Source organism: Bos grunniens, chromosome 9, assembly GCF_055505025.1.
Source record: "Bos grunniens cultivar Pamir isolate PY7600 chromosome 9, Bosgru_T2T1.0, whole genome shotgun sequence".
Classification (NCBI taxonomy): domain Eukaryota; kingdom Metazoa; phylum Chordata; class Mammalia; order Artiodactyla; family Bovidae; genus Bos; species Bos grunniens.
In genome coordinates, this window is record NC_141173.1 from 13,369,654 (window position 1) to 13,391,946 (window position 22,293).

The following is a 22,293-nucleotide window of genomic DNA, read 5'->3' on the forward strand; positions in this document are numbered from 1 at the left end:
CCCCATACTGTCTTCCAGTGTCTGGAGGGATCTCAAGCAGCCCTGTTACCCATACCCCTCAAAGAGCCCCCCTTTCTGCCCCTTCTGTCAACAACAGCCCCCCATCTCAGCCGACAGGCTTTACTCACCCAGTTTCTCAGGCCAGAAATCCTAAAGTCACCCTCAGAGCCCCTTCTTTGTGTCAGACCCCACAATCAGCCCTGCAGTGGGTCCTGACACCTCCTCCTTCGCATGTCCCAAGTCTGCCCCCTGCCTGGGTCCTCCACACTTTCCCTGGCTCCTCTGAGGCTGCTCTTGCCCTCGGGCTGGACCACGCCAGTGGCCTCCTAACCTTCACTCATGTCATCCAGCCCCCTCTGGATCTGGTTCCCAAAGGCAACCAAAATGACCTTGGAAGACACAAGTGGGATTGATCCCACACCCGAACCCCACCACACCTGGAAGGACAGCTAAGTGAAAGTAAAAGTGAAGTCTCTCAGTCGTGTCCGACTCTTAGCGACCCAATGGACTGCAGCCTACCAGGCTCCTCCGTCCATGGGATCTCCAGGCAAGAGTACTGGAGTGGGTTGCCATTTCCTTCTCCAATGCATGAAAGTGAAAAGTGAAAGTGAAGTCACTCAGTCGTGTCCGACTCAGCGACCCAATGGACTGCAGCCCACCAGGGTCCTCCGTCCATGGGATTTTCCAGGCAAGAGTATTGGAGTGGGGTGCCATTGCCAGCTAAAGCTCTTCCTAAAGCTGCCTTGATCGAGCCAGAGCCACCCCCTCACCTCCCCTCAAGCACATGACCACACTTTCACCTCTGGGTCTTTGCACCTCCTGCCTGGAGGGCCTCCCCTGAGATGGGGTGATGGCCACCCCGTCACTGCACTGGACCCTGGATTCCTATGACATCACCTCAGAGACAGCCCCCAGACCTGAAAGCACCCCTGTGACCTGTTAACCCTGTGACCCTACCCCTTGTCCTGCTTGCTCTCTCTCAAGATTCTCTGTCGCTCCTGCATCTTGGACTCTGCCTTTACTCATCTGGACAACGTCAGTCTACACTGTGTTACAGAACATTAGCTCCTTGAGGACAGAAAAACATCTGTTTTCTTCACTGCTCTATCCCCTGTGTTCGGCTCATAACAGACATGCGCTGAAAGGTGTTTGGTGGGTGAACTACTGCCTGAATGAATGAATTGCCTTAACACTTAAGAAAGCTCATTTCCAAAACTCCTGATGATGCTTCATCACTGAACCATTTAGTCTCCAAAGAAAGAATGTATTGCCTAGAGTTATAGAAACCGGAGTCAGGAAGCGTCCTGGACCCTTTCCAGTTTGGTCCATCTCACTGTGAAGACAGGGAATCCAGCTTTAAGAGAACTTATGGTGAAGCAAGCGCAGTTCAAGCTTCTTATGCTTCTACACTTTATACCTCTGTTCCTTTTGAGAAGTTAGAATGTTGTATTCACAAGGAAAATTCAGAGGCCACAAAATTTCAGTTCCTCCTTGACTTGATGTTCTGTTTGCAATAAAGCATCTGGCATGGTACACTGTGGTGTTGGAGAAGATGCTGGAGAGTCCCCTTGGACTTCAAGGAGATCAAACCAGTCAATCCTAAAGGAAATCAGTCCTGAATATTCATTGGAAGGACTGATGCTAAAGCTGAAGTTCCAACACTTTGGCCACCTTATGCGAAGAACTGACTCATTGGAAAAGACCCTGATGCTAAGAAAGACTGAAGGCAGGAGGAGAAGGGGACGAGAGGATGAGATGATTGGATGGCATCACCAACTCAATGGACATGAGTTTGAGCAAGCTCCAAGAGTTGGTGATGGACAGGGAAGCCTGGCGTGCTGAAGTCCACAGGGTCACCAAGAGTCGGACACAACTGAGTGACTGAACTGAACTGATGGTACACTGAAAACTTACAAATTCATGCAGAAATTGTCCCATGTAGACAGGACAGCTGACCACTACTCTGTTAGTCTTCTGTCCTATTGGGACAACCTAAAAAATAAAAACTGGTTAATATAAGATTTCTTTTAAATTTACCTGAATGTTCACCATTTACAAGTAGTTATATTCCCTACCCTTAGTAATCCATTACTCCATGGGTTTTCATACTTAAGGCTTGCCTACATCCCTGTTCACCGATCTTTTTACAAGAGAAAGGTTATCAAGAAGGAAGCATGGAATAAAGTATAAGCACTTTAGAACCAGACATACAAAAAGCCAAAACCATGGCTTTGATTCTTGGCCCCATGTACTAGCTAAGACCTTGGATAAGATTCTTGAAACTTCTTGGTACCAAGTTACTCATCTGTAAAGTTTGGTGTGTGTGTGTGTCTGTGTAAAATATTGTTTTAAGCCAAGGCGGTAACCTGATGTCAGGCACAATGAGGCAGACCCGGGCTTTCTGTGTATTACGTCTCTGAATCCCCACAACAGCCCTGGGGGAGAGTGGCTCTGTTCCCTACTTTCAAGTGAAGACCCTGAGACCCGGCACGGTCAGTAGGCCCGAGGGTCCACATCCTGGAAAGGACAGCACTAGGAGGACCCGGGCTGTCTCACTAGGTCCACACTGATGACCCTCCGCAGAAGGCTATTATGGAGACGGGCTGGAATCGATTCTGTGCGCTGAGCACCCGGAGGAGCCCGTATACCCATGACACCAGCAAACACCCCTTCTCACCACCGACTCCCTTGGCCAGTGGCCGGCCTTCCTGGGCCAATAGCTTCTATTTTAAATAACTAATAATTCTCTTTATTCTCATTACAAAAGCAGCAAAGGCTTATTATAGGTCATTTGGACAAAGTAGACGTGTCTAAAGAAACTAAGCTAAGCTAAGTCACTTCAGTCGTGTCTGACTCTGTGCAATCCCATAGACGGCAGCCCACCAGGCTCCCCCGTCCCTGGGATTCTCCAGGCAAAAACACTGGAGTGGGTTGCCATTTCCTTCTCCAATGCATGGAAGTAAAAAGTGAAAGTGAAGTCGCTCAGTCATGTACGACCCTCAGCGACCCATGGACTACAGCCTCCCAGACTCCTCTGCCCATGGGATTTTCCAGGCAAGAGTAATAGAGTGGGGTGAAAGAAACTGAACTTTATACTAATCCCACCACCCAAGGAGAATCACTGTTAGCATGCAGGTATAGGTACTCAAAGTATTTAGTTTTATATATAAGAACACATAATCCGTTGGACGCAAAATTGGTAGCAACTTAACATTCTGCTGTGTATCCTACCTATCTCATCAACATCCTTCTAAAACATGAGGTTTGTGGTTATGTAGTTATCCACGGTGGTGATACTGCTACTGCTGACTCAATGGACATGAGTTTGAGCGAACTCCGGGAGATAGTGAGGACAGGAGAGCTGGGGGTGCTGCAGTCCACGGGGTCACAAAGAGTCAGACACAGCTTAGCAACTGAACAACGACAACGATAGAAGTTGGATAAAATTTATTACGGGCTAACACTGAACAAAGACCTTTTGAATGTGCTAACCACATCTCTGTGATAGAGGCACTTTTATGATTCCTATTTTACAAATAAAGAAATTAAGGCACACAGAGATTCAGTAACTTACCCCCAGCTGCCCAGCTAGTAAGAGAAGGAGCCAGGGCTGGAACCGAGGCAGATGGATTCTGTAGTCCATGCTTTGGAACAGAGGGACTGGATTGTTTCTGATGAATCCATTTTTGTTAGAGATTTGAATTAGAATCTAAATTTTTCTATTATTTAATAATATTATAATGAACCTTTATTGACATCTATGATTTTTTTCATTAGGCTAAATTCCTAGAAGTACAATTACTGAAAGGATAGGGTTCAAATAGTTAATGCATGCATTGTAAATTAATGCATGCTTCAGTCATGTCCTACTCTTTGCAACCCTAGGGACTATAGTCTCTGTCCACGGGATTCTCCAGGCAAAAATACTGGAGTGGGTTGCCATGCCCTCCTCCAGGGATCAAACCCAAGTCTACAACATCTCCTGCATTGCAGGCGGATTCTTTACTGCTGAGCCATCCGGAAAGCCCCCAGATAATTAATACTTTTGGCCTATAATGCTAAAGTTCCCTCCCCCACAAAGTTAAACCATTTTATTGCTACATAAAATCTTCATGAGAAAACTTTTCCTCCTCCTCTTTGTGAATATTGACTTTTAAAAAAAAATGCTGTCCGTTTCATAGATTAAAATGGTACCTTGCTACTATTTTAAATTTCAAAGCTAGAAATGCTAAAGAACTTCTTTCCACATACCTATTGGCCATTTTTACTTTTTCTTGGGGTTAAATTTATATTTATGCCTCCTGTCCAATTTTCTACTGGCATATCTTCATATTATCTTTACACATTAAGGATAGGAATCCTTTGGCCATCATCATATATGTTGCAAATATTTCTTTGAAGTTTTTTTCTAATATATTTATTTATTTTAATTGGAGGCTAATTACAATATTGCATTTCAATCTATGTGGGGTTTTTCAGCACATTTTTAACTTTTCTATATTTTGTATACTTGTGCTTCTCAACTGCAAAATGTGGGCTATTTAACTATTATTTCTAAGACCCTTGATATTATAAAATGTTACTCTGTGTGCTCACTGTAAGAAAATAACCCATCAAGGAAATATTCATCAAATCAGTACTGAGCATCTGTACTATGGCAGGTACTGAACAGACACTGTGGTTACAACAAAAAAGAAGTGCTTTGCCTGCCTTCAGTCGCCTACTGAAGTTTCTGGAAGAGACCAGCGGGCTAGCAGATGACTGCTGAAGGGATAGTGAGTGTGACCGGGTGTACGCAGAGCTCCAGGCACCAGTACACAACCACACCCTCGCTAGCCTGACGCCTGGGCTGAGCTCTTGAAGCAGCTGAGGGCTGGCTGTACAGGGAAGGAGAAGAGTCTTCCAGAAAGAGCTGCAGCATTTTGTCGGGCATTTTGAAGCCAGGCAACAGAATTTGATTTTTGATCTGAGTGTTGGAAAAAAAATGGTTTTGATCATAGAAGTAATAGGAACACTCTGACCGTTTAGTAATAGAATACATGAGTTTAAAGAAAGCAAAGACAGGAGCGTTGAAGAGCTGGTCGGAGTTCATGGGGTGGCTGGGAGAGGGGGAGCCTCACCCTGAACCAGGACCAGAGGAAGGAGGGAAGTGGGGAGGGACTGTGGACTAAACAGCTCTCAGAACTAAACAGCTCTCTGGATGTGAGGTGAGGGAGGCAGGAAAGAAGGTGCCCACCCACAAACCCAGCGTGCAATCTGCATCAGGACGCTGGGGTTTAACTGACACATTTTATTCAGAAATTTACCTGGGAAAAGAAATAGGCTTAGAATAATTGATAATTTTTTAAAAGGAATAACACTGAGGGGATATTACCCTGCCTAATATCTAGTGTCATACAGATGCAGGAGTAGGCAATAAAACAGAAAGGCTCTAGAAACAGACCTCTCGGTGAGTATATGGAAACATTTGGAAAAGAATAGACTTTTTATTTAGGTGGTACTGGAAAAGCTGACTATCATATAGGATAAAAAACAAGATGATTTCTCTGCTTCGCCATAGAGACAAACCTGTATTTCATAAAAGTTAAAGATGTCTCTGGGAAAGGAAATGGCAACCCACTCCAGTCTTCTGACCTAGGAAATCCCATGGGCCGAAGAGCCTGGTGGGCTACAGTCCATGGGGTTGCAAAGATTTGAACATGGCTGAGCGACTGAGCACACAAAGACGTCTCAGATAAAGTCATGCTAATTGTTATACAAATCCTCAAACTCCAGTACCTTCTCAAAGTAAAAGTTCATTTCTCACTTGTGCGGTAGTCCAGTGCAGGCGCTTCTCAAGGAGACTGGGGTGTGTAGAGAGGCCCTGCTCCGCGCATTCACTCAGGCCCAGGCTGACAAGGACCCGTCATCTGCAGCATTTGGCTCTAAGGACATCCTCAGTGCCCATGTGAGCTGGCGGATGGGAAGACAGCCCCTGAGGCCATCTGCGTCCCCTCAGCCTGGACATGGCTCACGCCCTCTCCATTCACTGTCCATCAGTTAGGACAGGTCACATCCCCACTCCCGGAAGCGAGCAGATGAGAAATGACATCCCTGGTGGGCAGCCCCTTCCCAGAGCTTGTTCTGCACCTCGGAGGAGGAGCAGGCTTCTGGGGAGGACAGCTGGCTACCGCTGCCACAAAGAACATGCGTTCACTCGATGAGCGTCTCAATACACCAAAGAGACTCTAGGAAAGTATTTTTATAATCATAGGCAAAGGCCTTTGTGGTGACTTGACTTCGTAATGACATGAAATTCAGAATCTGTTTTTTTTTTAAAGGTGATGTTGTATCTATCATATTAACAACTATCACAAATTTTTAATATTCTACGCCTTTAATGTCACACAGTAAATAGTAAGCTTTAGGTATTTTTATTACTATTGTTATTTTTGCTTTTTATTAGTAAAGAGAGTGAAAAATCAGCACTTGGGTACCATCATTTGGAGGGCACTTGGATATCAAAACACAGCACATGCCAACCTTCAACCCAGCAATCCAATCTCTAGGAATGTATCCTTAAGAGAATACCTACAAAAATTTATGTGTGGGGCTGTTCATTTCAGAATCATTTCAGTAACAAAGATTAAAGTAATCTACTGCTCAATACTAAAGAAGTAGCTAATTACATAAATTTACTTCTTACCTTATACTTATGTCTAAACTTCTGATATTTTATAGCAGCTATTACTTTTATAATTTTAAATGAGATAGTTCATTAAAATTTTCCAAAGTTTAGCCTATGGTGAGGCCACTGAAAGGAGCTCAAGGAATTAGAACAAAAAACGTGGTGGGAGAGGATGGAATCGCCAGGAATGTAGCATTTGCTGCACTTCTGTTTTGACCAGAGGCAGCAAGATGAAATGAGCTTACAGTGCAAGGGGAGATTTATGTTAGCTGTTACAAAACTTTCTGAGACACTATCATAATTTACAAAAAACCTTAAAGCCTAAAGTCTCCAGTTAAAATCTATTATAAATGTCAAGATGAACCCCGTTTGTGGTTTGCCTCTAGAAAATTTCTCTCTCCTAATAATTACTAGTTTAGAAGTGTTCATCTGTGCATTGTTTAATCCATGTGATTTAGTTCTTCCCTTTATGATTTTAAATTAAGCCAAGTGTACTAAAATATACTCCCTAATAGGTGAATTGTGGCATGTAATTGTAGCAACAAAACAGCCCACCAAGTTCAAACATTGCTTTAACCCAGCTGTCACTCCATGACAGGATAACCTTGGATGAGGATTTTTCAGTGTTTCACTGATTAATCCCTTCTACACAGGGCAGCACACAGGGCCCAGTGTGATCAATTTGTATTGATTTTGCTAATACTAGAGCAAAGTTCCAGTGGGGTGTAATAATAATCTTGAATACTTAATGTGTCTTAAATATCACTTTAGTGTTTTGTTCAAATCTGCAGTGTCCTCAAATCTCAAGAATTAATCCATAAATCACTAAGTGATTCAGTGAGTATGTGAGCCTACTTCCTAATACCTCGTAAGCCTATATTCCACATTTCTAATGGGCTAATTATAATCAATAATTGTTTCTTCCCTACTTCCAAAATTGTTTTCAGTGGGAGGGGCATTTAGGAGCTCGAGATTAAGATTACATGTTTTTTATTTTTTCATGTAATTTGGTGCTTCTCCTTGTTTATTAGCAGCTTTATTTCTTTCTCTAACCCCATTTTCTATGGACGTATCCATAAAAGTACTGTCTGTTTTAATATAATTTATTTCTGCTTTATTTTCCTGGCATTTCTTTCTTTCTTGAGCACTTTATACAATAACGAATTTATTCTTGCTTTAGTTTCCACCTGCTTTTGCAGCCTACCCCTTTCTCCCTCCCCCCGACCACAAACCCTCCAGTTACTTCGCCCTGATTTTCATTATCCAAGGAATGATGCACCATGACTCCTAAGGGCACAGCTCGGGCGTCAGGTAAGGGCCAGCACAGCCACTTGTAGATGCTGTGCCTTGGCTAGTTGAGCCCCGCAAGCCTCAGTTCTTTGTTTTTAAGGAGGACATGGCAATGATACTGTCTGCTTTATGGCACTGTTTGGAGGACTAAATGAAACGATGGACCACAAGGCTTTGCAACCTTGGCACTACTGACACTGGGACCAGGTCATTTCCCTCCCCCCGCCACCAGAGGGTTGTTCCAGGCGTTGCAGAATGTTAGGAAGCAACCCTGGTCTCTACCACTAGGTGGCAGTAGCAACTCCTTCCCACTTACAACAACCAAATACACTCCAAACATTGCCGAATGCCCCCGGGAGGAAAACTTTCCCCTCTGACAACCACTGGTGCACATAAAGCATTTAGCAATGCCTGGTACATGGATGGGACATGATAAATATTTGCAATAGTTTGATGATCAGATGAATGAATGAATGAATATTCATTTTAATGCAAGTGTCCTAGACAATGCTTGACCCTTAATTAACTGCTTCACACACCAACAGATGAACAAAGGAATTTGAAGCCAGTGAGGCTCAAGGCTGTCTGTATTTGTTACATTGTACTAAAATGTTCTGTCTTCTCTTAAATGCTCCTACGTTGCAAAAAGAAAAACATTTTAGACAAATAGCTACTTGTGCAGCTTAAGTTGCTACCCAAATTCCACTCTGCTTTATTGAAATGTAATTGACATAAACATGGTGTAAGTTTAAGGTGTACAATCTATTGATTTGACCTGCTTATAGGCTGCAAAGTGATTATTAGTTAACAACTGCATCATTTCACATAATTGCCATTTCTTTTTTGTGGTGAAACATTTAAGATTCACTCTATTAACAATTTTCAAATATATAATACAGCATTATTGACTATAATCATCATTCTATACATTAGATCCCCAGAACTTGTTCACCTTATAACTGGAAGTTTGTAATCTTTCACCAAGATCTCCCCATTTCTCCCCACTACCCTCCTCCAGTAACTATGATTCTAGTCTCTGTTCCTTTGAGTTTTACTTTTTGAGATTCCACATATGAGTGATATACAGTATCTATCTTTCTCTATCTGGATTGTTTCAGTTAGCTTATTGTCCTCAAGGTCCATCCATGTCTTTGCAGACATTAGCATTTCCTTCTATCTCATGGATGAACAATATTTCAATAATGATAGGTAGATCTTCTTTATCTATTCATCCATTCATCGATGGACACAACTTGCTTCCAAATCTTGGCTATTGAGAATAATGCTGCAATGAACATGGGGGTGCAGGTGTCTCTTCAAGATCCTGCTTTAGTTAACTCTGGATATATACCCAGAAATAGGATTGCTGCAGTAGTTCTATTTTTAATTTTTTGAGGATGCTCCATACTGTTTTCCATAGTGACTGTACCAATTTACATTCTGACCAGCAAAGCAAAAGCATTCTCATTTCTCCCTATCCTCACCAATATTTGTTATCTCCTATCTTTTTGATAATCACCATTTTAACAGGTTTTTATTTTCATCCCCTGATGATCAGTGACATTGAGCACCTTTTCAATACATCTGCCATTTGGATGTCTTCTTTGGGAAAATATCTATTCAGATCTGCTGCCCAATTTTTAATTTGTTTGTTTTTTACTATTGAGTTGTATGAGTTATTTGTATATTATGGATATTAAGTTCTTATCAGCTATGTGATTTGAAAACATTTTTTCTCTTTCATTGCCTTTCCATTTTGTTAATGGTTTCCTTTACTGTACAGGACTTTTCAGTTTGCTATAGTTTCACTTGTTAATTTTTGCTTTTCTTGCCTTCACTTCTGACGTCAAACCCAAAATATCATTGCCAAGGCCAGTGTCAAGAAGCTTACCCCCTGTTTTCTTGTAGGAGTTTTATAGTTTCAGGTGTTACATTTAAGTTTTTAACCCATTGTGAGTTAATTATTATGAGTGGTGTGTGATAGTGTTCAGTCTCATTCTCTTGCATGGGGCTGTTCAGTCTTCTCAACACCATCAACTGAAGAGACTGTTCTTTCCCTTCCCCATTGTGTATTCTTGGCTCCTCTGTCATTAATTAATTGTCCATATATATGTGTGGCTTCATTTCTGGGCTCTGTATTCTGTTTCCGTTGACCTTTTGTGTGTTTTTATGCCAGTTTCATACTATTTTGTTACTACAGCTTTGTATTATAATATGAAGTGAGGAAGTGTGATATTTCTAGTTTCATTCTTTGTCAAGGTTGTTTTGGTTATTCAGAGGGTTTTTTTGTTATTCCATACAAATTTAGAACTAATGTTCCATTTCTGTGGGGGGGAAAAAGCACTTTAATCTGACAGAGATTGCATTGAATCATTGCTTTGGGTAGTACAGACATTTAACAATATGAATTGTTCCATCAGCATGGAGTATCTTTCCATATTAGTGTCTCCTTCAGTTTCCTTGATCAATGTTTTATAGTTTTCACAGAACAGATTTTCCACCTCCTTGGTTTAATTCCTTCCTAAATATTTTATTCTTTTTGACGCTCCTATGAATGGGACTTTTTTCTCAGTTTCTCTTCCTGATAAATGGTTGTTTGTGTGTAGAAGCACAACTGATTTTTGAATTATTTATTTTGTGTCGTACAACTTTATTCATTATTTCCAACATTTGTTTCAGTAAAATAATGCTTTGTCATTTGCAAGTAGTGAGTTTTACTTTTTCCTTTCTGGTCTGAGTGATTTTTACTTCTTCTCTTGTCTACTTGCTCTAACTAGACTTTCAATACTATATTGAATAAAAGAGGCAAACATGAGCATCCTTAACTTGTTCTTACAGGGAAAGTTGTCAGTTTTTTAGCACTGAATGTGAGGTTCACTATGGGCTGAGGTACATTCCCTCTATATCCACTTCATTGAGAGCTTTTATCATAAAAGTGTGTGAATTTTGTCAAATGCTTTTTCTACATCTATTGAGTTGATTATATCACTTTAATTTTCTTTTGTTAATGTGGTATATCACACTGATTTGCAGATATTGAGCCATCCTTGCATCCCTGGAATAAACCCTACTTGATCGTGGTATATGATCCTATTAATGTATTGTTGAATTCAGTTTCCTAGGATTTTGTTAAGGACTTTTACATCTATGTTCATCAGGGATGTGTACTTTTATCTTTGGACAAGGTCCAAAATCCTGTCTGGTTTTGATACTAGATTAGGGCTACTGCTAAGTCACTTTAGTCGACTCTTTGCGACCCTATGGGCGGTAGCCTGCCAGGCTCCTCTGCCCATGAGATTCTCCAGGCATGAACACTGTAGTGGGTTGCTGTTTCCTTCTCCAGAGGGGATCTTCCGACCCAGGGATTGAACGCAGGTGTCCTGCATTGCAGGCGGTCACCTGCATTGTAGGTGGATTCTTTACCAACTGAGCTACCAGGGAAGCCTATTAGGGTAATACTGAGCTTGTAAAATGAATTCAGAAGTGCTTTCTCTACTTCTGTTTTTGTTTTTTTTTTTTTTTGAATCCACTGAAAGATAATTTTTATTTGTTGAACTTGGCTTCTTAATATGAAATGCAATACTGCACAAATACACATCTGAAACCTTCTAATCTTCTGCAAATGAAAGCATGACAAGTTATCTAAACACAAGAATGCATAGGAGAAAAAGCCAAAAAATATTACGTATATATTTTTTTTAATCAGAAAATTGAAAAATACAGAACACACAGAAAACACTATGTTTTGGTTAAGGATCAAAACAATTCCACTAATAAAACAAACTGCCTTCCATGCAGAAGAGATGCTATAGATAATGGTACCATTGAGTTGATTAAAAATAATAGTTACAGGCACTAAAATCCTGATTAAAAAGCAGTCAGTATGACAATACTATAATTCTCACCTCCAAAACAATATTAAATTTTACTGATAGAATGTTAGTTAAGAAAGCTAATACCTATCGCATTCTACATTTCAGTTCAGTTCAGTTCAGTTGTTCATTCGTGTCCGACTTTTGTGGCCCCATGGACTGCAGCACACCAGGCCTCCCTGTCTATCACTAACTCCTGGAGTTTACCTAAACTCATGTCCATTGAGTCGGTGGTGTCATTCAACCATTTCATCCTCTGTCATCCCCTTCTCCTCTCGCCTTCAATCTTTCCCAAATCAGGGTCTTTACAAATGAGTCGCTTCTTCGCATCAGGTGGTCAAAGTATTGGAGTTTCAGCTTCAACATCAGTCCTTCCAATGAACACTCAGGACTGATCTCATTTAGGATGGACTGATTGGATCTCCTTAAAGTCTAAAGTGAAAGTGAAAGTGAAGTCGCTCAGTTGTGTCAGACTCTTTGCGACCCCATAGACTACCAGGCTCCTCTGTCCATGGGATTTTCCAGGCAATAGTACTGGAGTGGATTGCCATTTCCTTCTCCAGGTACTTCTGTTTTTTTATGAAAGAGTTTGAGAAGGATTGGTATTTATTCTTCAGATGATTTAATTCATCACTGAAGGACTGGACTTTTTTGTTCACTGGGAGGTTTTTGATTACTGATTCCATCTCTTTGTTAGTGATTGGCCTGTTCAAAGTTTCTATTTCTTCCTGATTTAGCCTTGTTAGATTATATGTTTCTAGTAAGTTAACTATTTCTTCTAGGTTGTCTGTTTCACTAAGATCTGTTCCTGGGAGTTTGTCTTGTTCTTTCATTTGGAACATATTATTTTGTTTCTTCATTTTCTTTGACTCTCTGTTAATTTCTGTGCATTAGATAAAAATAGCCACCTACACTAGTCTTGACTGACAGATCTTATATAGGAGATGAACATCAACAATTAGCCTAGCCTTTGCTTCTCATTGTCTTTGAAAAGTTTGTAATTGTCTAACCACCATGGTCTTAGTGGCTCCCAATGGTCAAATATGTGCCAAGACTCATCAGTGTCTCAAGCAGAGGGTCACAGTCATCTTCTGGATGAAGGCCAGTTGGAAGTTGGACCCTCAGGCAGCAGCTGGGAAAGTATGTGATTAGACCTTATCCAGGGAGAAACTGGGAGGTAGGCATTTCACCTGCTCCCTCTGTGTTGCTGCTGCTGCTAAGTCACTTCAGTTGTGTCCGACTCTGTGCGACCCCATAGCCCACCAGGCTCCTCTGTCCACAGGACTCTCCAGGTAAGAACGCTGGAGTAGATTGCCATTTCCTTCTCCAATGCATGCTAAGTTGCTTCAGCCGTGTCCGACTCTGTGCGACCCTATGGACAGCAGCCCACCAGGCTCCTCTGTCCCCAGGATTCTCTAGGCAAGAAGACTGAAGTGGGTTGCCATTTCCTTCTCCAGTTCCCTGTGTACTGGACCCAGTTATTAATATACAGCCATGAAATGGGGGTGGGGGACTGCGGGGTCCTGAACCCATTAAGAACTTTCTTTGCTATAACCCTGTAGGACTCCTGGATGCAAGCCCTGTTGGCTGTCAGAGCCAGGTGATCCAGAGGTTTTTCTCCCAAGCAGCAGCCTCAAAAGCTGGGCCACTAGATATGCATAAAAACTCCTCGAGAAGGATACTGGCAAATTGGAGCAGGCCAGAGGGAGAGGGCAGGAGACATGTCCACTGGCTCCTGTGACCTCAGGAGAGAACTGCAGTCACTGTCCAGATGCATTTAAATTGGAGGCCTGACCTGTGGCAGCAGCTTGTAAAGTAGGCAAGTAGAATCCTTTCAGGAAAAGACAGGGAGATGGGGATTTCTACAGCCCAGGGCTCACACCCACTAACATCTGCTTCCCTGTCGGCTATAGTATGTGTGTCTCATGGATGCAAGCCTCACAGCTTTCAGGGCTAGGTGTTTGGGGGGCCGATCCCTCTGGTAGGAGTCTTAAAAATTGGGGTGCTAAATGTGGGGTTCAAACTCTCAGTCTCTCAAGGAGAAGCTAGGAGTTTGAGGTCCCTTCTGGGTGTCTGGCACTGTGCTAGGAGTGGGGTTTCTGGTGACCACGTCTCAGCCTCTCCTGCTGTTTTGATGTGAGCGTTCTCTTTCTGGATTTCCTCCAGAGGGAATTTCTGCATGTGTAGCTGCTCATGTGGTGTGTCTGTGGGAGGAGGGCAGTTAGGAGCCTCCTATGAGGCCATATTTAAAGGCCACACCTACCCACGCTTATAAAAGGTAAACCTTAGTGAGTTTTGCTTTTTATAAATGTCAATGAATGACGGCTATGAATTATTACATTGCGGTAGAATTCCGTGCTGGTTTGATTAACTTAAGAGTATTTTTGATTGATGTTCCAGTTATTAAGCCACTGATGTGGTAAGAGAAGAAAGCTCAAGCTACTTGTAAATGTTTATTAACTTAAGTTTATTCTATAAACATTTACTGAGTGCCCGCTCTGTTCTAGGTACTTGGGATACAAGTATCCAACCTTGTGGAAGCTGTAGTCTCCTAAGTAATGGACTACAGAAATAATACATACATACATACATAAAAATAAGACAAGAGTACTCACAACTTCTAAAATAATAACCTGGGAAATAGCTAGATGTACCGACAGCAAAACTCCAGCGGATGACTATAACCCAAGCAGAAGCATTTTTGTTTGCTGACTCATCGGTGCCATTTGGTTGCTCACTTATGACTTCATGTCACTGAATTCTGACTTTCTGATCCGAATTACAATAAGGGTGTTAAATCAAATCTGTGGTTACCTTTGCATATTTTGTGACTTAAAATCTTTAGATTATGATTCACTGTGAGCATGGTTGTTGAAACTGTCTCAGACCTACAGGGTTTCTTTTACTTCCTCTAGGTTTTGTCTACTAAAAACATACTTTGGTGCTGTAGTGTAACCGCTCTATAGCTAATTTTTAAAAACTGATACAATATATGTTTTCTGTGTTTCACTTTTTTCATCTAGAATATCTAACAGATATTGGTGTTACAAGGATTAAAACAATATGACATTTGAAAAAAACTTAAAACTAAAGAAAATGCCTGCACAAAGTAAATTTCAAGTCTGTGTTTTCTGCACCCACACTAGTCATTTATTTATTTCAACTATTTCTAATATTTTAGCATAGTAAGTAGGGTATTGTATCTTTTTCTTTGTACACTTGTGAGGAAGTAGTACTACAATGAGAAATAGAAGCATAATGTATATCCAGCAGGGCCATATAAGGAATGTTTCTTTGTCTATAAACCACTTGTCTCAGAAGAAAATCCCTCCGAATGATGAAAACCAAGAGATGTTTTCACACTTAACTCTTTTTTAAGTTTTTTCCTGATTTCAAAAGATGTTTTCATTGTTATAAAACTCCAAGATTAATGAACTTAATAACTTCAAAAGTGAAAAGTCCTTTATCCACATTCTCATCCCACCTCTCAACCCATAGAGAGAAATAATATTCTATGTATATCCTCACATGTTTTTCCTAGTCGTATAATGTATTTTTTATTAAGTAAGACTACACTGTACATTCTGCTTTGCAACTGACTTCTAGTCACTTAACGTGCCTGGTGTTTGTATTAACATATTTAGTTTCCGCTCCTCTCCAATAGCTACAGAAAAGGACAAGTTTGTGGCTGTCTGTGTGCCAACCACAAACTCACGCAGCCTACATATCTAACGGTAGAAATGCCTTCCACTGACCCGTGTGCCAACCCCCAACCCTCTCTCCAAGTCCTGACCCAAGAGGGCACCAGGAGAGTGACTCTAAAGATCCTCAGAGTCCACACCCAGGGGCCAGACCTTCCTGCGAGCGTGAAGGACTGGGCTGAATGAAACATCCACATTCACTCAGCGGTTAACCCTGATGACCCCAGAAGCATAGTAAACGCTGCACCCCGAGGGGTCTGAGTGTTGCTGCCTGGCCTTGCACGCCCACCTGGAGCAGGAAGGACATTTTACTGAGGATGAGCAGGTCAAGCTGACTTTTTGTAAAATCGCCATGGGAGGCTATTTATCCCACTTCACTCCTCCCACTTCAAAGCTACTTTCCATCACTCCAATATTTACCCTTGGAGCGATTAAGTCCTCCTTTATCTTTTCTGCGCTTTCGTTAGCTGCTCTTTTTAGCAGGTATGATTTAAGCCAAATGTCAATATGTCAGACATTAAATATCCATTCCCATGCACGGTGTGGACCATTACCTCCTCTGTTATAACAAAGGGAATGTCAATTAACTTGAGTGCAGAAGTTACACAAAACTGACTGACAGCAGTTTATAAAGGACTCTACCCAGAGCGCTTGAAGCATTTAGCTTAGTTGAGGCCTTTCTTTCAATCTGCAAAGCTGCAGATACAACAACAGAAGTGAAATTTTTGTAGGAAGGAGCAACAAGCTTTGGGGGCAAGAAAACAGGAAACATGATTGTGCGAAGCAGCACTTTCACAGCTAGACAGGCTATGATGCCTCCACGGCATCATCGGGGAAGCTTCGGGGCTGGGGCTCCTGCCGGCAGGACACCCCGCTCCAACCGTGACACCAGGGCTGCAGTAGGGGGTGCCCCCAGCCCCTAAGCCCCCCAGAGCACCAGACCTTCCAAAGGCCACGTCCAGTTCAAAAGTTAAACAGGAAGTGGTCCAAACTGGATGGCTAATGCAGAGAACTGCCGAGGGGTAAGAACGTGTCAGCAGAAGGCCCAGTCTTCCACCTTCCGCTCCTCTGCCATCACAGAGTTCACGTGGCGGGCGCCAGCCTGGAGCTCAAGTTCTGCTCCCAGGGCCCCAAATAGGTCCAAAGTGACGCGTTCTGAAATCCTCTCTGGGAAAGGAAAACCTCCTGGCCATGCGACTTACGGCTGTTTCAACCTGTTTCTTTCAGATACCATTGTCCTCATCGCCTCCATAGCGGTCGTTTCTGCCAAAACTCAGGGTAACATCTTCGCCACGTCGGCACTGCGCAGCCTGCGCTTCCTGCAGATCCTGCGCATGGTGCGTATGGACCGGCGCGGCGGCACCTGGAAACTGCTGGGCTCCGTGGTCTACGCGCACAGCAAGGTGAGCTCCGGCTTCCGCACCCGCGGCCGCCCTGGTCGCCAAACTCTTCGAAAGCAAACTTGGGCTTTTCAGAACCTGGATAAAGCCATGCGAGGACACAATGTGGATTATGTAAAAGTCACCATAAATATCCAAGCAGTAGTCAAACACATGAAATCATGCTCAGATTTTGTTTTTTGTTCCTGTTTCAAGTATTTTTCACCTCTAAAAAATCTCTCATTCTTTTTATAGCTATAAGGCTTCCCTCATAGCTCAGTCGGTAAAGAATCTGCCTGCAATGCAGGAGACCCGGGTTTGATTCCTGGGTCGGGAAGATGCCCTGGATAAGGAAATGGCAACCCCCTCCAGTAGTCTTGCCTGGAGAGTCCCAGGGACAGGGGAGCCTGGTGGGCTGCCGTCCATGGGGTCGCACAGAGTCGGACACGACTGAAGCAACTTAGCAGCAGCAGGCTATAGTCCATGGGGTTGCAAGAGTCAGACATGACTTAGTGACTAAACCACCACCACCACCACCATACCCAAGTAGTAGTCAAAGACATGAAATCATACTTAGATTTTGTTTTTGTTTCTGTTTCAAGTATTTTTCACCTCTAAAAAAATCTCTCATTCTTTTTATATCTAGGAATTAATCACAGCGTGGTACATAGGATTTTTGGTTCTGATTTTTTCATCTTTCCTTGTCTATCTGGTGGAAAAGGATGCTAATAAGGAGTTTTCTACATACGCGGATGCTCTCTGGTGGGGCACGGTGAGTGAAAAAATTTGGTTTTATTTATGGGATGTTGTGAGATGTTTCCTTTGAACACAGTGCAGTGATTCCCATGAGTGGTCTCAGTAAAACTATAAATGAACTTCCAAAAGGGAAATTTTGTGCAAATACACAGCACTTATAATTATCTGAAGAGTTGCCTCATCTGTTTAGGTCTAACAAAGTTCTCTTACAAATCAACTTACTGCTTCATGCGTGCCAGTCTGTTGCAAAATAAAAACGAATAATTTTTTTAACCTTGATTAAAATGTTCAGGGGCTCACTTATTTGTTTTAACTTTGTGGAGCACAGCTTTGAAGTACAAATTGTTGTGTTGTTTGTCACTCATCAGAAAGTTTATCTGAGGCTTTAAAAGAAGAAATAGTAGCTGAACAAAAGCTATTAGTAAAATTGTGGTACAAAAAGGGAAAGAGAAAAGAGTGGTAACCATCTGTGAGATCAGAGATTACAGATACTGTGTTTCAAATTTTTCTACTCTTCTTCCTTTATATTGTTAAAGGATAGTTTTCCAAACAAATAAAAGTTAAAACGTGACTCTCATACACATAGAAAATAAAGCATGTGTAAATATTTTAAGTTATTATCAATGAAGGAACTAGGAAGATGTTATAGCCAGTTCAGAGGACTATCCCAAGAACAGAAGTGTATACAGATTAGGAGTACTGAATGTGCAAACAGAGGCAAACCTGGCTGCTTCCACAGTGAAAGCAGGAAGTCAGAGGAACCCCCACCAGACAGTATTTATTTACATATCTATAGACAAGAATTATTTTGCATTCCTGCTGCAACTTACACTATCATAAAATAGCTCAAAGGCCATGAAAGGTGCAGAGCCTGCCCCATAAAATCAGAAATCGATAACCTAGAAGAACGTACTCCAAACAACACATAGTTTTCCACTGAAACAAAGATTGTCTTTCTATTGTAAAGAATTTATTAAACAGTCATTGAATTGTGTACCCTAATAAGAATGTTTTAGGATAAAGGAATGCCTTATACAATGTGTAAACTACATTTCTTTTTATTTTATTCCTTAATATCTTCCAAAATGGTGAAAATACAACAGCAGTTAGAGTTGTCTGAAGTCTCTTTGGTCCAGTAAATTTGTTCTCCTATAAATCATTTGTAATATTTCTTGAGTGTTAGATTGTTGCCAAAATAAAAATGCATCATCTTCTTAAACTGTGATTGAAGCATTAGTAAGTTTGTTTGCCAGTTTGCTTTGTGGAGGTCACTGCTGCACTATTCCGCTATTTGTCAGAAGCTCGTCAGTGAGAACTAGAACTGTCATCAAAGACGAGGATAACTCATCAGGGCTTGAAGTAAGCAGAACCTGGTACAGCATAGCAGCAATAAAATGAATAAGAATCAGAAGCATAGTCGTTTGAAGATTAAGATTCTTTTTCCTTAGATTGTCAGAGCTAAATGTGTACAAGATTGTGCCACTGATAACAAAGCATCCTGTTGGCTTCATAATTTGATTTCCAACTCCTTGCCGTCCCCCACAAGCAATAATGACCACTTTGAAAGAAGGAAAGTGGAAAACCCAAAAGAGAGCTGTCATCTGACATGCCTAAAATACTTTTTATGTGCTGAGAACGAATGAAAATGTATGACTCATAGTGGGGATGAACTGAGTAAACTGAGCAAAAAGGAGGTTTTTCTAGCCAGCAAGGAGAAGACAGCGATTTGAATTTTAGTTTTTGCATCGCTGTGAAGCTACTAATGTGGCTGAATGACTGAGACCCTTAGGCACCCTTCTGTACGGAGGTGCAGCTGCTGGTGCATCCACCTGGCACCTCTCTAGCCTTCCTTCCATCATCTTCCTTTCTCCTTCCTACTACTCTCCTTCCTACTTATCCCCTTCCTACTAATCTCCTTCCTACTGCATTGTGTATTGAGCGTGTGTGGGAAACTCTCAATGTACTTAGTCACCAGCTTGTTTCCCACGTAGCAGGTTTCCAAAGGTCATCTCTGTGCCTTCCAGGGAAAAGCAGCATCTATTCATTGATTTCAGGGCAGCAGTGCTATTCTACTGAAGTTTAACCTGTACTTAGGGCTTCCCTGGTAGCTCAGCTGGTAAAGAATCTGCCTGCAATGCAGGAGACCCTGGTTCGATTCCTGGGTAGAGAAGATTCGCTGGAGAAAGGATAGGCTACCCACACCAGTATTCTTGGGCTCCCCTTGTGGCTCAGTTGATAAAGAATCTGACTGCAAAGCGGGAGACCTAGGTTCGATCCCTGGGTCGGGATCAACCAAGGGATCCCTGGAGAAGGGAAAGGCTACCCACTCCAGTATTCTGGCCTGGAGAATTCCATGGACTGTATGGGGTCGCAGGGTTCGACACGACGGAGTGACTTCCGCTTCACTGACTCTGATGCTGGGAGGGATTGAGGGCAGGAGAAGGGGACGGCAGAGGATGAGATGGCTGGATGGCATCACTGACTCAATGGACATGAGTTTGGGTAAACTCTGGGAGTTGATGATGGACAGGGAGGCCTGGCATACTACGATTCATGGGGTCTCAAAGAGTCGGACATGACTGAGAGACTGAACTGAACTGAATCTGTACTTAGCAGAATCTTTGAATGGCCTAATTATATCTCTTTCTAAAAAAAAAATCTAGTCTTGACTACAGAAGCAAAAATTTTCTAAGATATTGAGCTTCCAGGAATAAAAAAATGCCTTGTTGGTCCATAGTGGGTTTGTTGATATTAGCTAACTCATTAATGAAATTCTCTGAAGCCATAAAAAGCAAACAAGAGAACTTACTAGTTCTGTCCTTATAAGTAGAACATATACTAGGTCTCCAATATAAAGTAAAACAAATATAGAATACTCCACTGTGCTTAGTCACTCAGTTGTGTCCAACTCTTTGCAACCCCATAAACTGTAGCCCACTAGGCTCCTCTGTCCGTGGGGATTCTCCAAGCAAGAATACTATAATGGGTTACCATGCCCTCCTCCAGGGGATCTTCCCAACCCAGGGATCAAACCCAGGTCTCCTGCCCTGCAGGTGAATTCTTTACCAGCTGAGCCACCAGGGAAGCCCAAGAATACCATAATGGGTTACCATGCCCTCCTCCAGGTAGTCTTCCCAACCCAGGGGTTGAACCCAGGTCTCCCACACTGCAGGCGGATTCTTTACCAGCTGAGCCACTGGGGAAGCCCAAGAATACTGGAGGCCATAGCCTATTTCTTTTCCAGGGGATCTTCCTGACCCAGAAATCAAACCAGGGTCTCCTGCATTGCAGGCAGATTCTTTACCAGCTGAGCTACCAGGGAAGCCCATGGAATACTCTACATTTTATTATATATTAATGAAGACCTCAATGAAATCTTTCTAGTTAGAACTGTCCACGTTGCATGTAATGCACACCTTGCTAACTAAAGAAACATCCGGAATATAGGGAAATGAAGGAAATGAAAGAATCCTGATTTGATGAGTTTCTTAGTGCTGGGCTTTGGTGAAAAAAAAGGAAATCCCCATTTATTTTTTAAAAAAAAAGCCTGAAGTAGTTATATATAGTTTAAAATGCAGTTTATAGTCTATGGATATAGTATTCAGTGAATTCTAAATATTATATGCAAAACTTCTCTAAGAAGAAGATACTTTCCCCAAACCAACTTTAGGAGGAATGCGTAGTGCGATCAGCACTGCTCAAAGCAATAACAATTTAGAGAACCTTGGTCCCTGGAAACTATTCCCATAATAGATGACAATACTCAGCCCATAGTCCATAGAAAGGGCTGGTGTTAAGCCCCTGGCAGCTACCCAACCGCAGATGGGGGCTGCATGAATGGATATGGGGAACCTCTACAGCAAAGGAGCAGAGACCAATGTCCTTCCTGACAGACCTACAGCTTCAGGGCAGAAGGGTTTTGGGAATCAGAGTTTCATTGAACAATGTTCTGGACTCTGAAGGAGCAACCAAAGAGGTGTTGATGACCGACGTTGATGAGGCCAGGCAGCTATAAGAGGAGAGGTCTTCTGATTGTTCGGTGGAGCTCTGCTTAATGTCACTTCCTATTATTATTATCTTTCTTTTCAGTTACTTCAGGTTTATTCTGATAATCAAAGAACAGGTTTTCCTGGAGTTATTTTTTATTATGAGCTCCTTCTTCCCTGTTATTATCTTCCCTCCTTTTGATTTGATTTAGATTTATTCTGAAATAACTTAAGATACCATCCTCCTAAAGTAGTTTTTCCTGGTAATGACCCTATCCTTGAAGGCCAACTTGTCCTTTTTTTATTTACCACTCTTACTGTGTTGAAGATGGTGTTATGGGTTTTCTTTAAAGATCCAACAGCAGCAGATGGTATAAACCTACTCTTGAGGTTTATATAGCCTCCACCTGAGACCTGTGCTTGACATGATTCCTTCAGACATGTAGATGATTTGGCGTTGGCCAGTTAGTCCTAGAATTTGCTCTTAAAAACCTCACACTTTTCCCAAGCAACAATATGGGAGGTTCTGTATATAATGCACACTCAACAGGTTATGCAGCCCATATGTATGCCATGAGTTCATCCCCCTACAAAATCTAAGAATAGGAAATGGTGCCGATTTGTGGAAAGAGCAAGGATACC

The 22,293-nt window shown here is 42.1% G+C and overlaps 1 protein-coding gene across 2 annotated transcripts in view; it reads left to right on the plus strand.

Moving 5' to 3' along the window:
• KCNQ5 (potassium voltage-gated channel subfamily Q member 5) overlaps window positions 1-22,293 on the plus strand; it is a 626,605-nt gene that overhangs the window by 475,824 nt on the left and 128,488 nt on the right. For both annotated transcript variants that reach the window (XM_086316787.1, XM_086316788.1), the window contains exons 4-5: window positions 16,758-16,933; window positions 17,556-17,681. In XM_086316787.1, coding sequence (XP_086172913.1) covers window positions 16,758-16,933; window positions 17,556-17,681 — 302 coding nt within the window. The remainder of the gene's footprint in view (window positions 1-16,757; window positions 16,934-17,555; window positions 17,682-22,293) is intronic.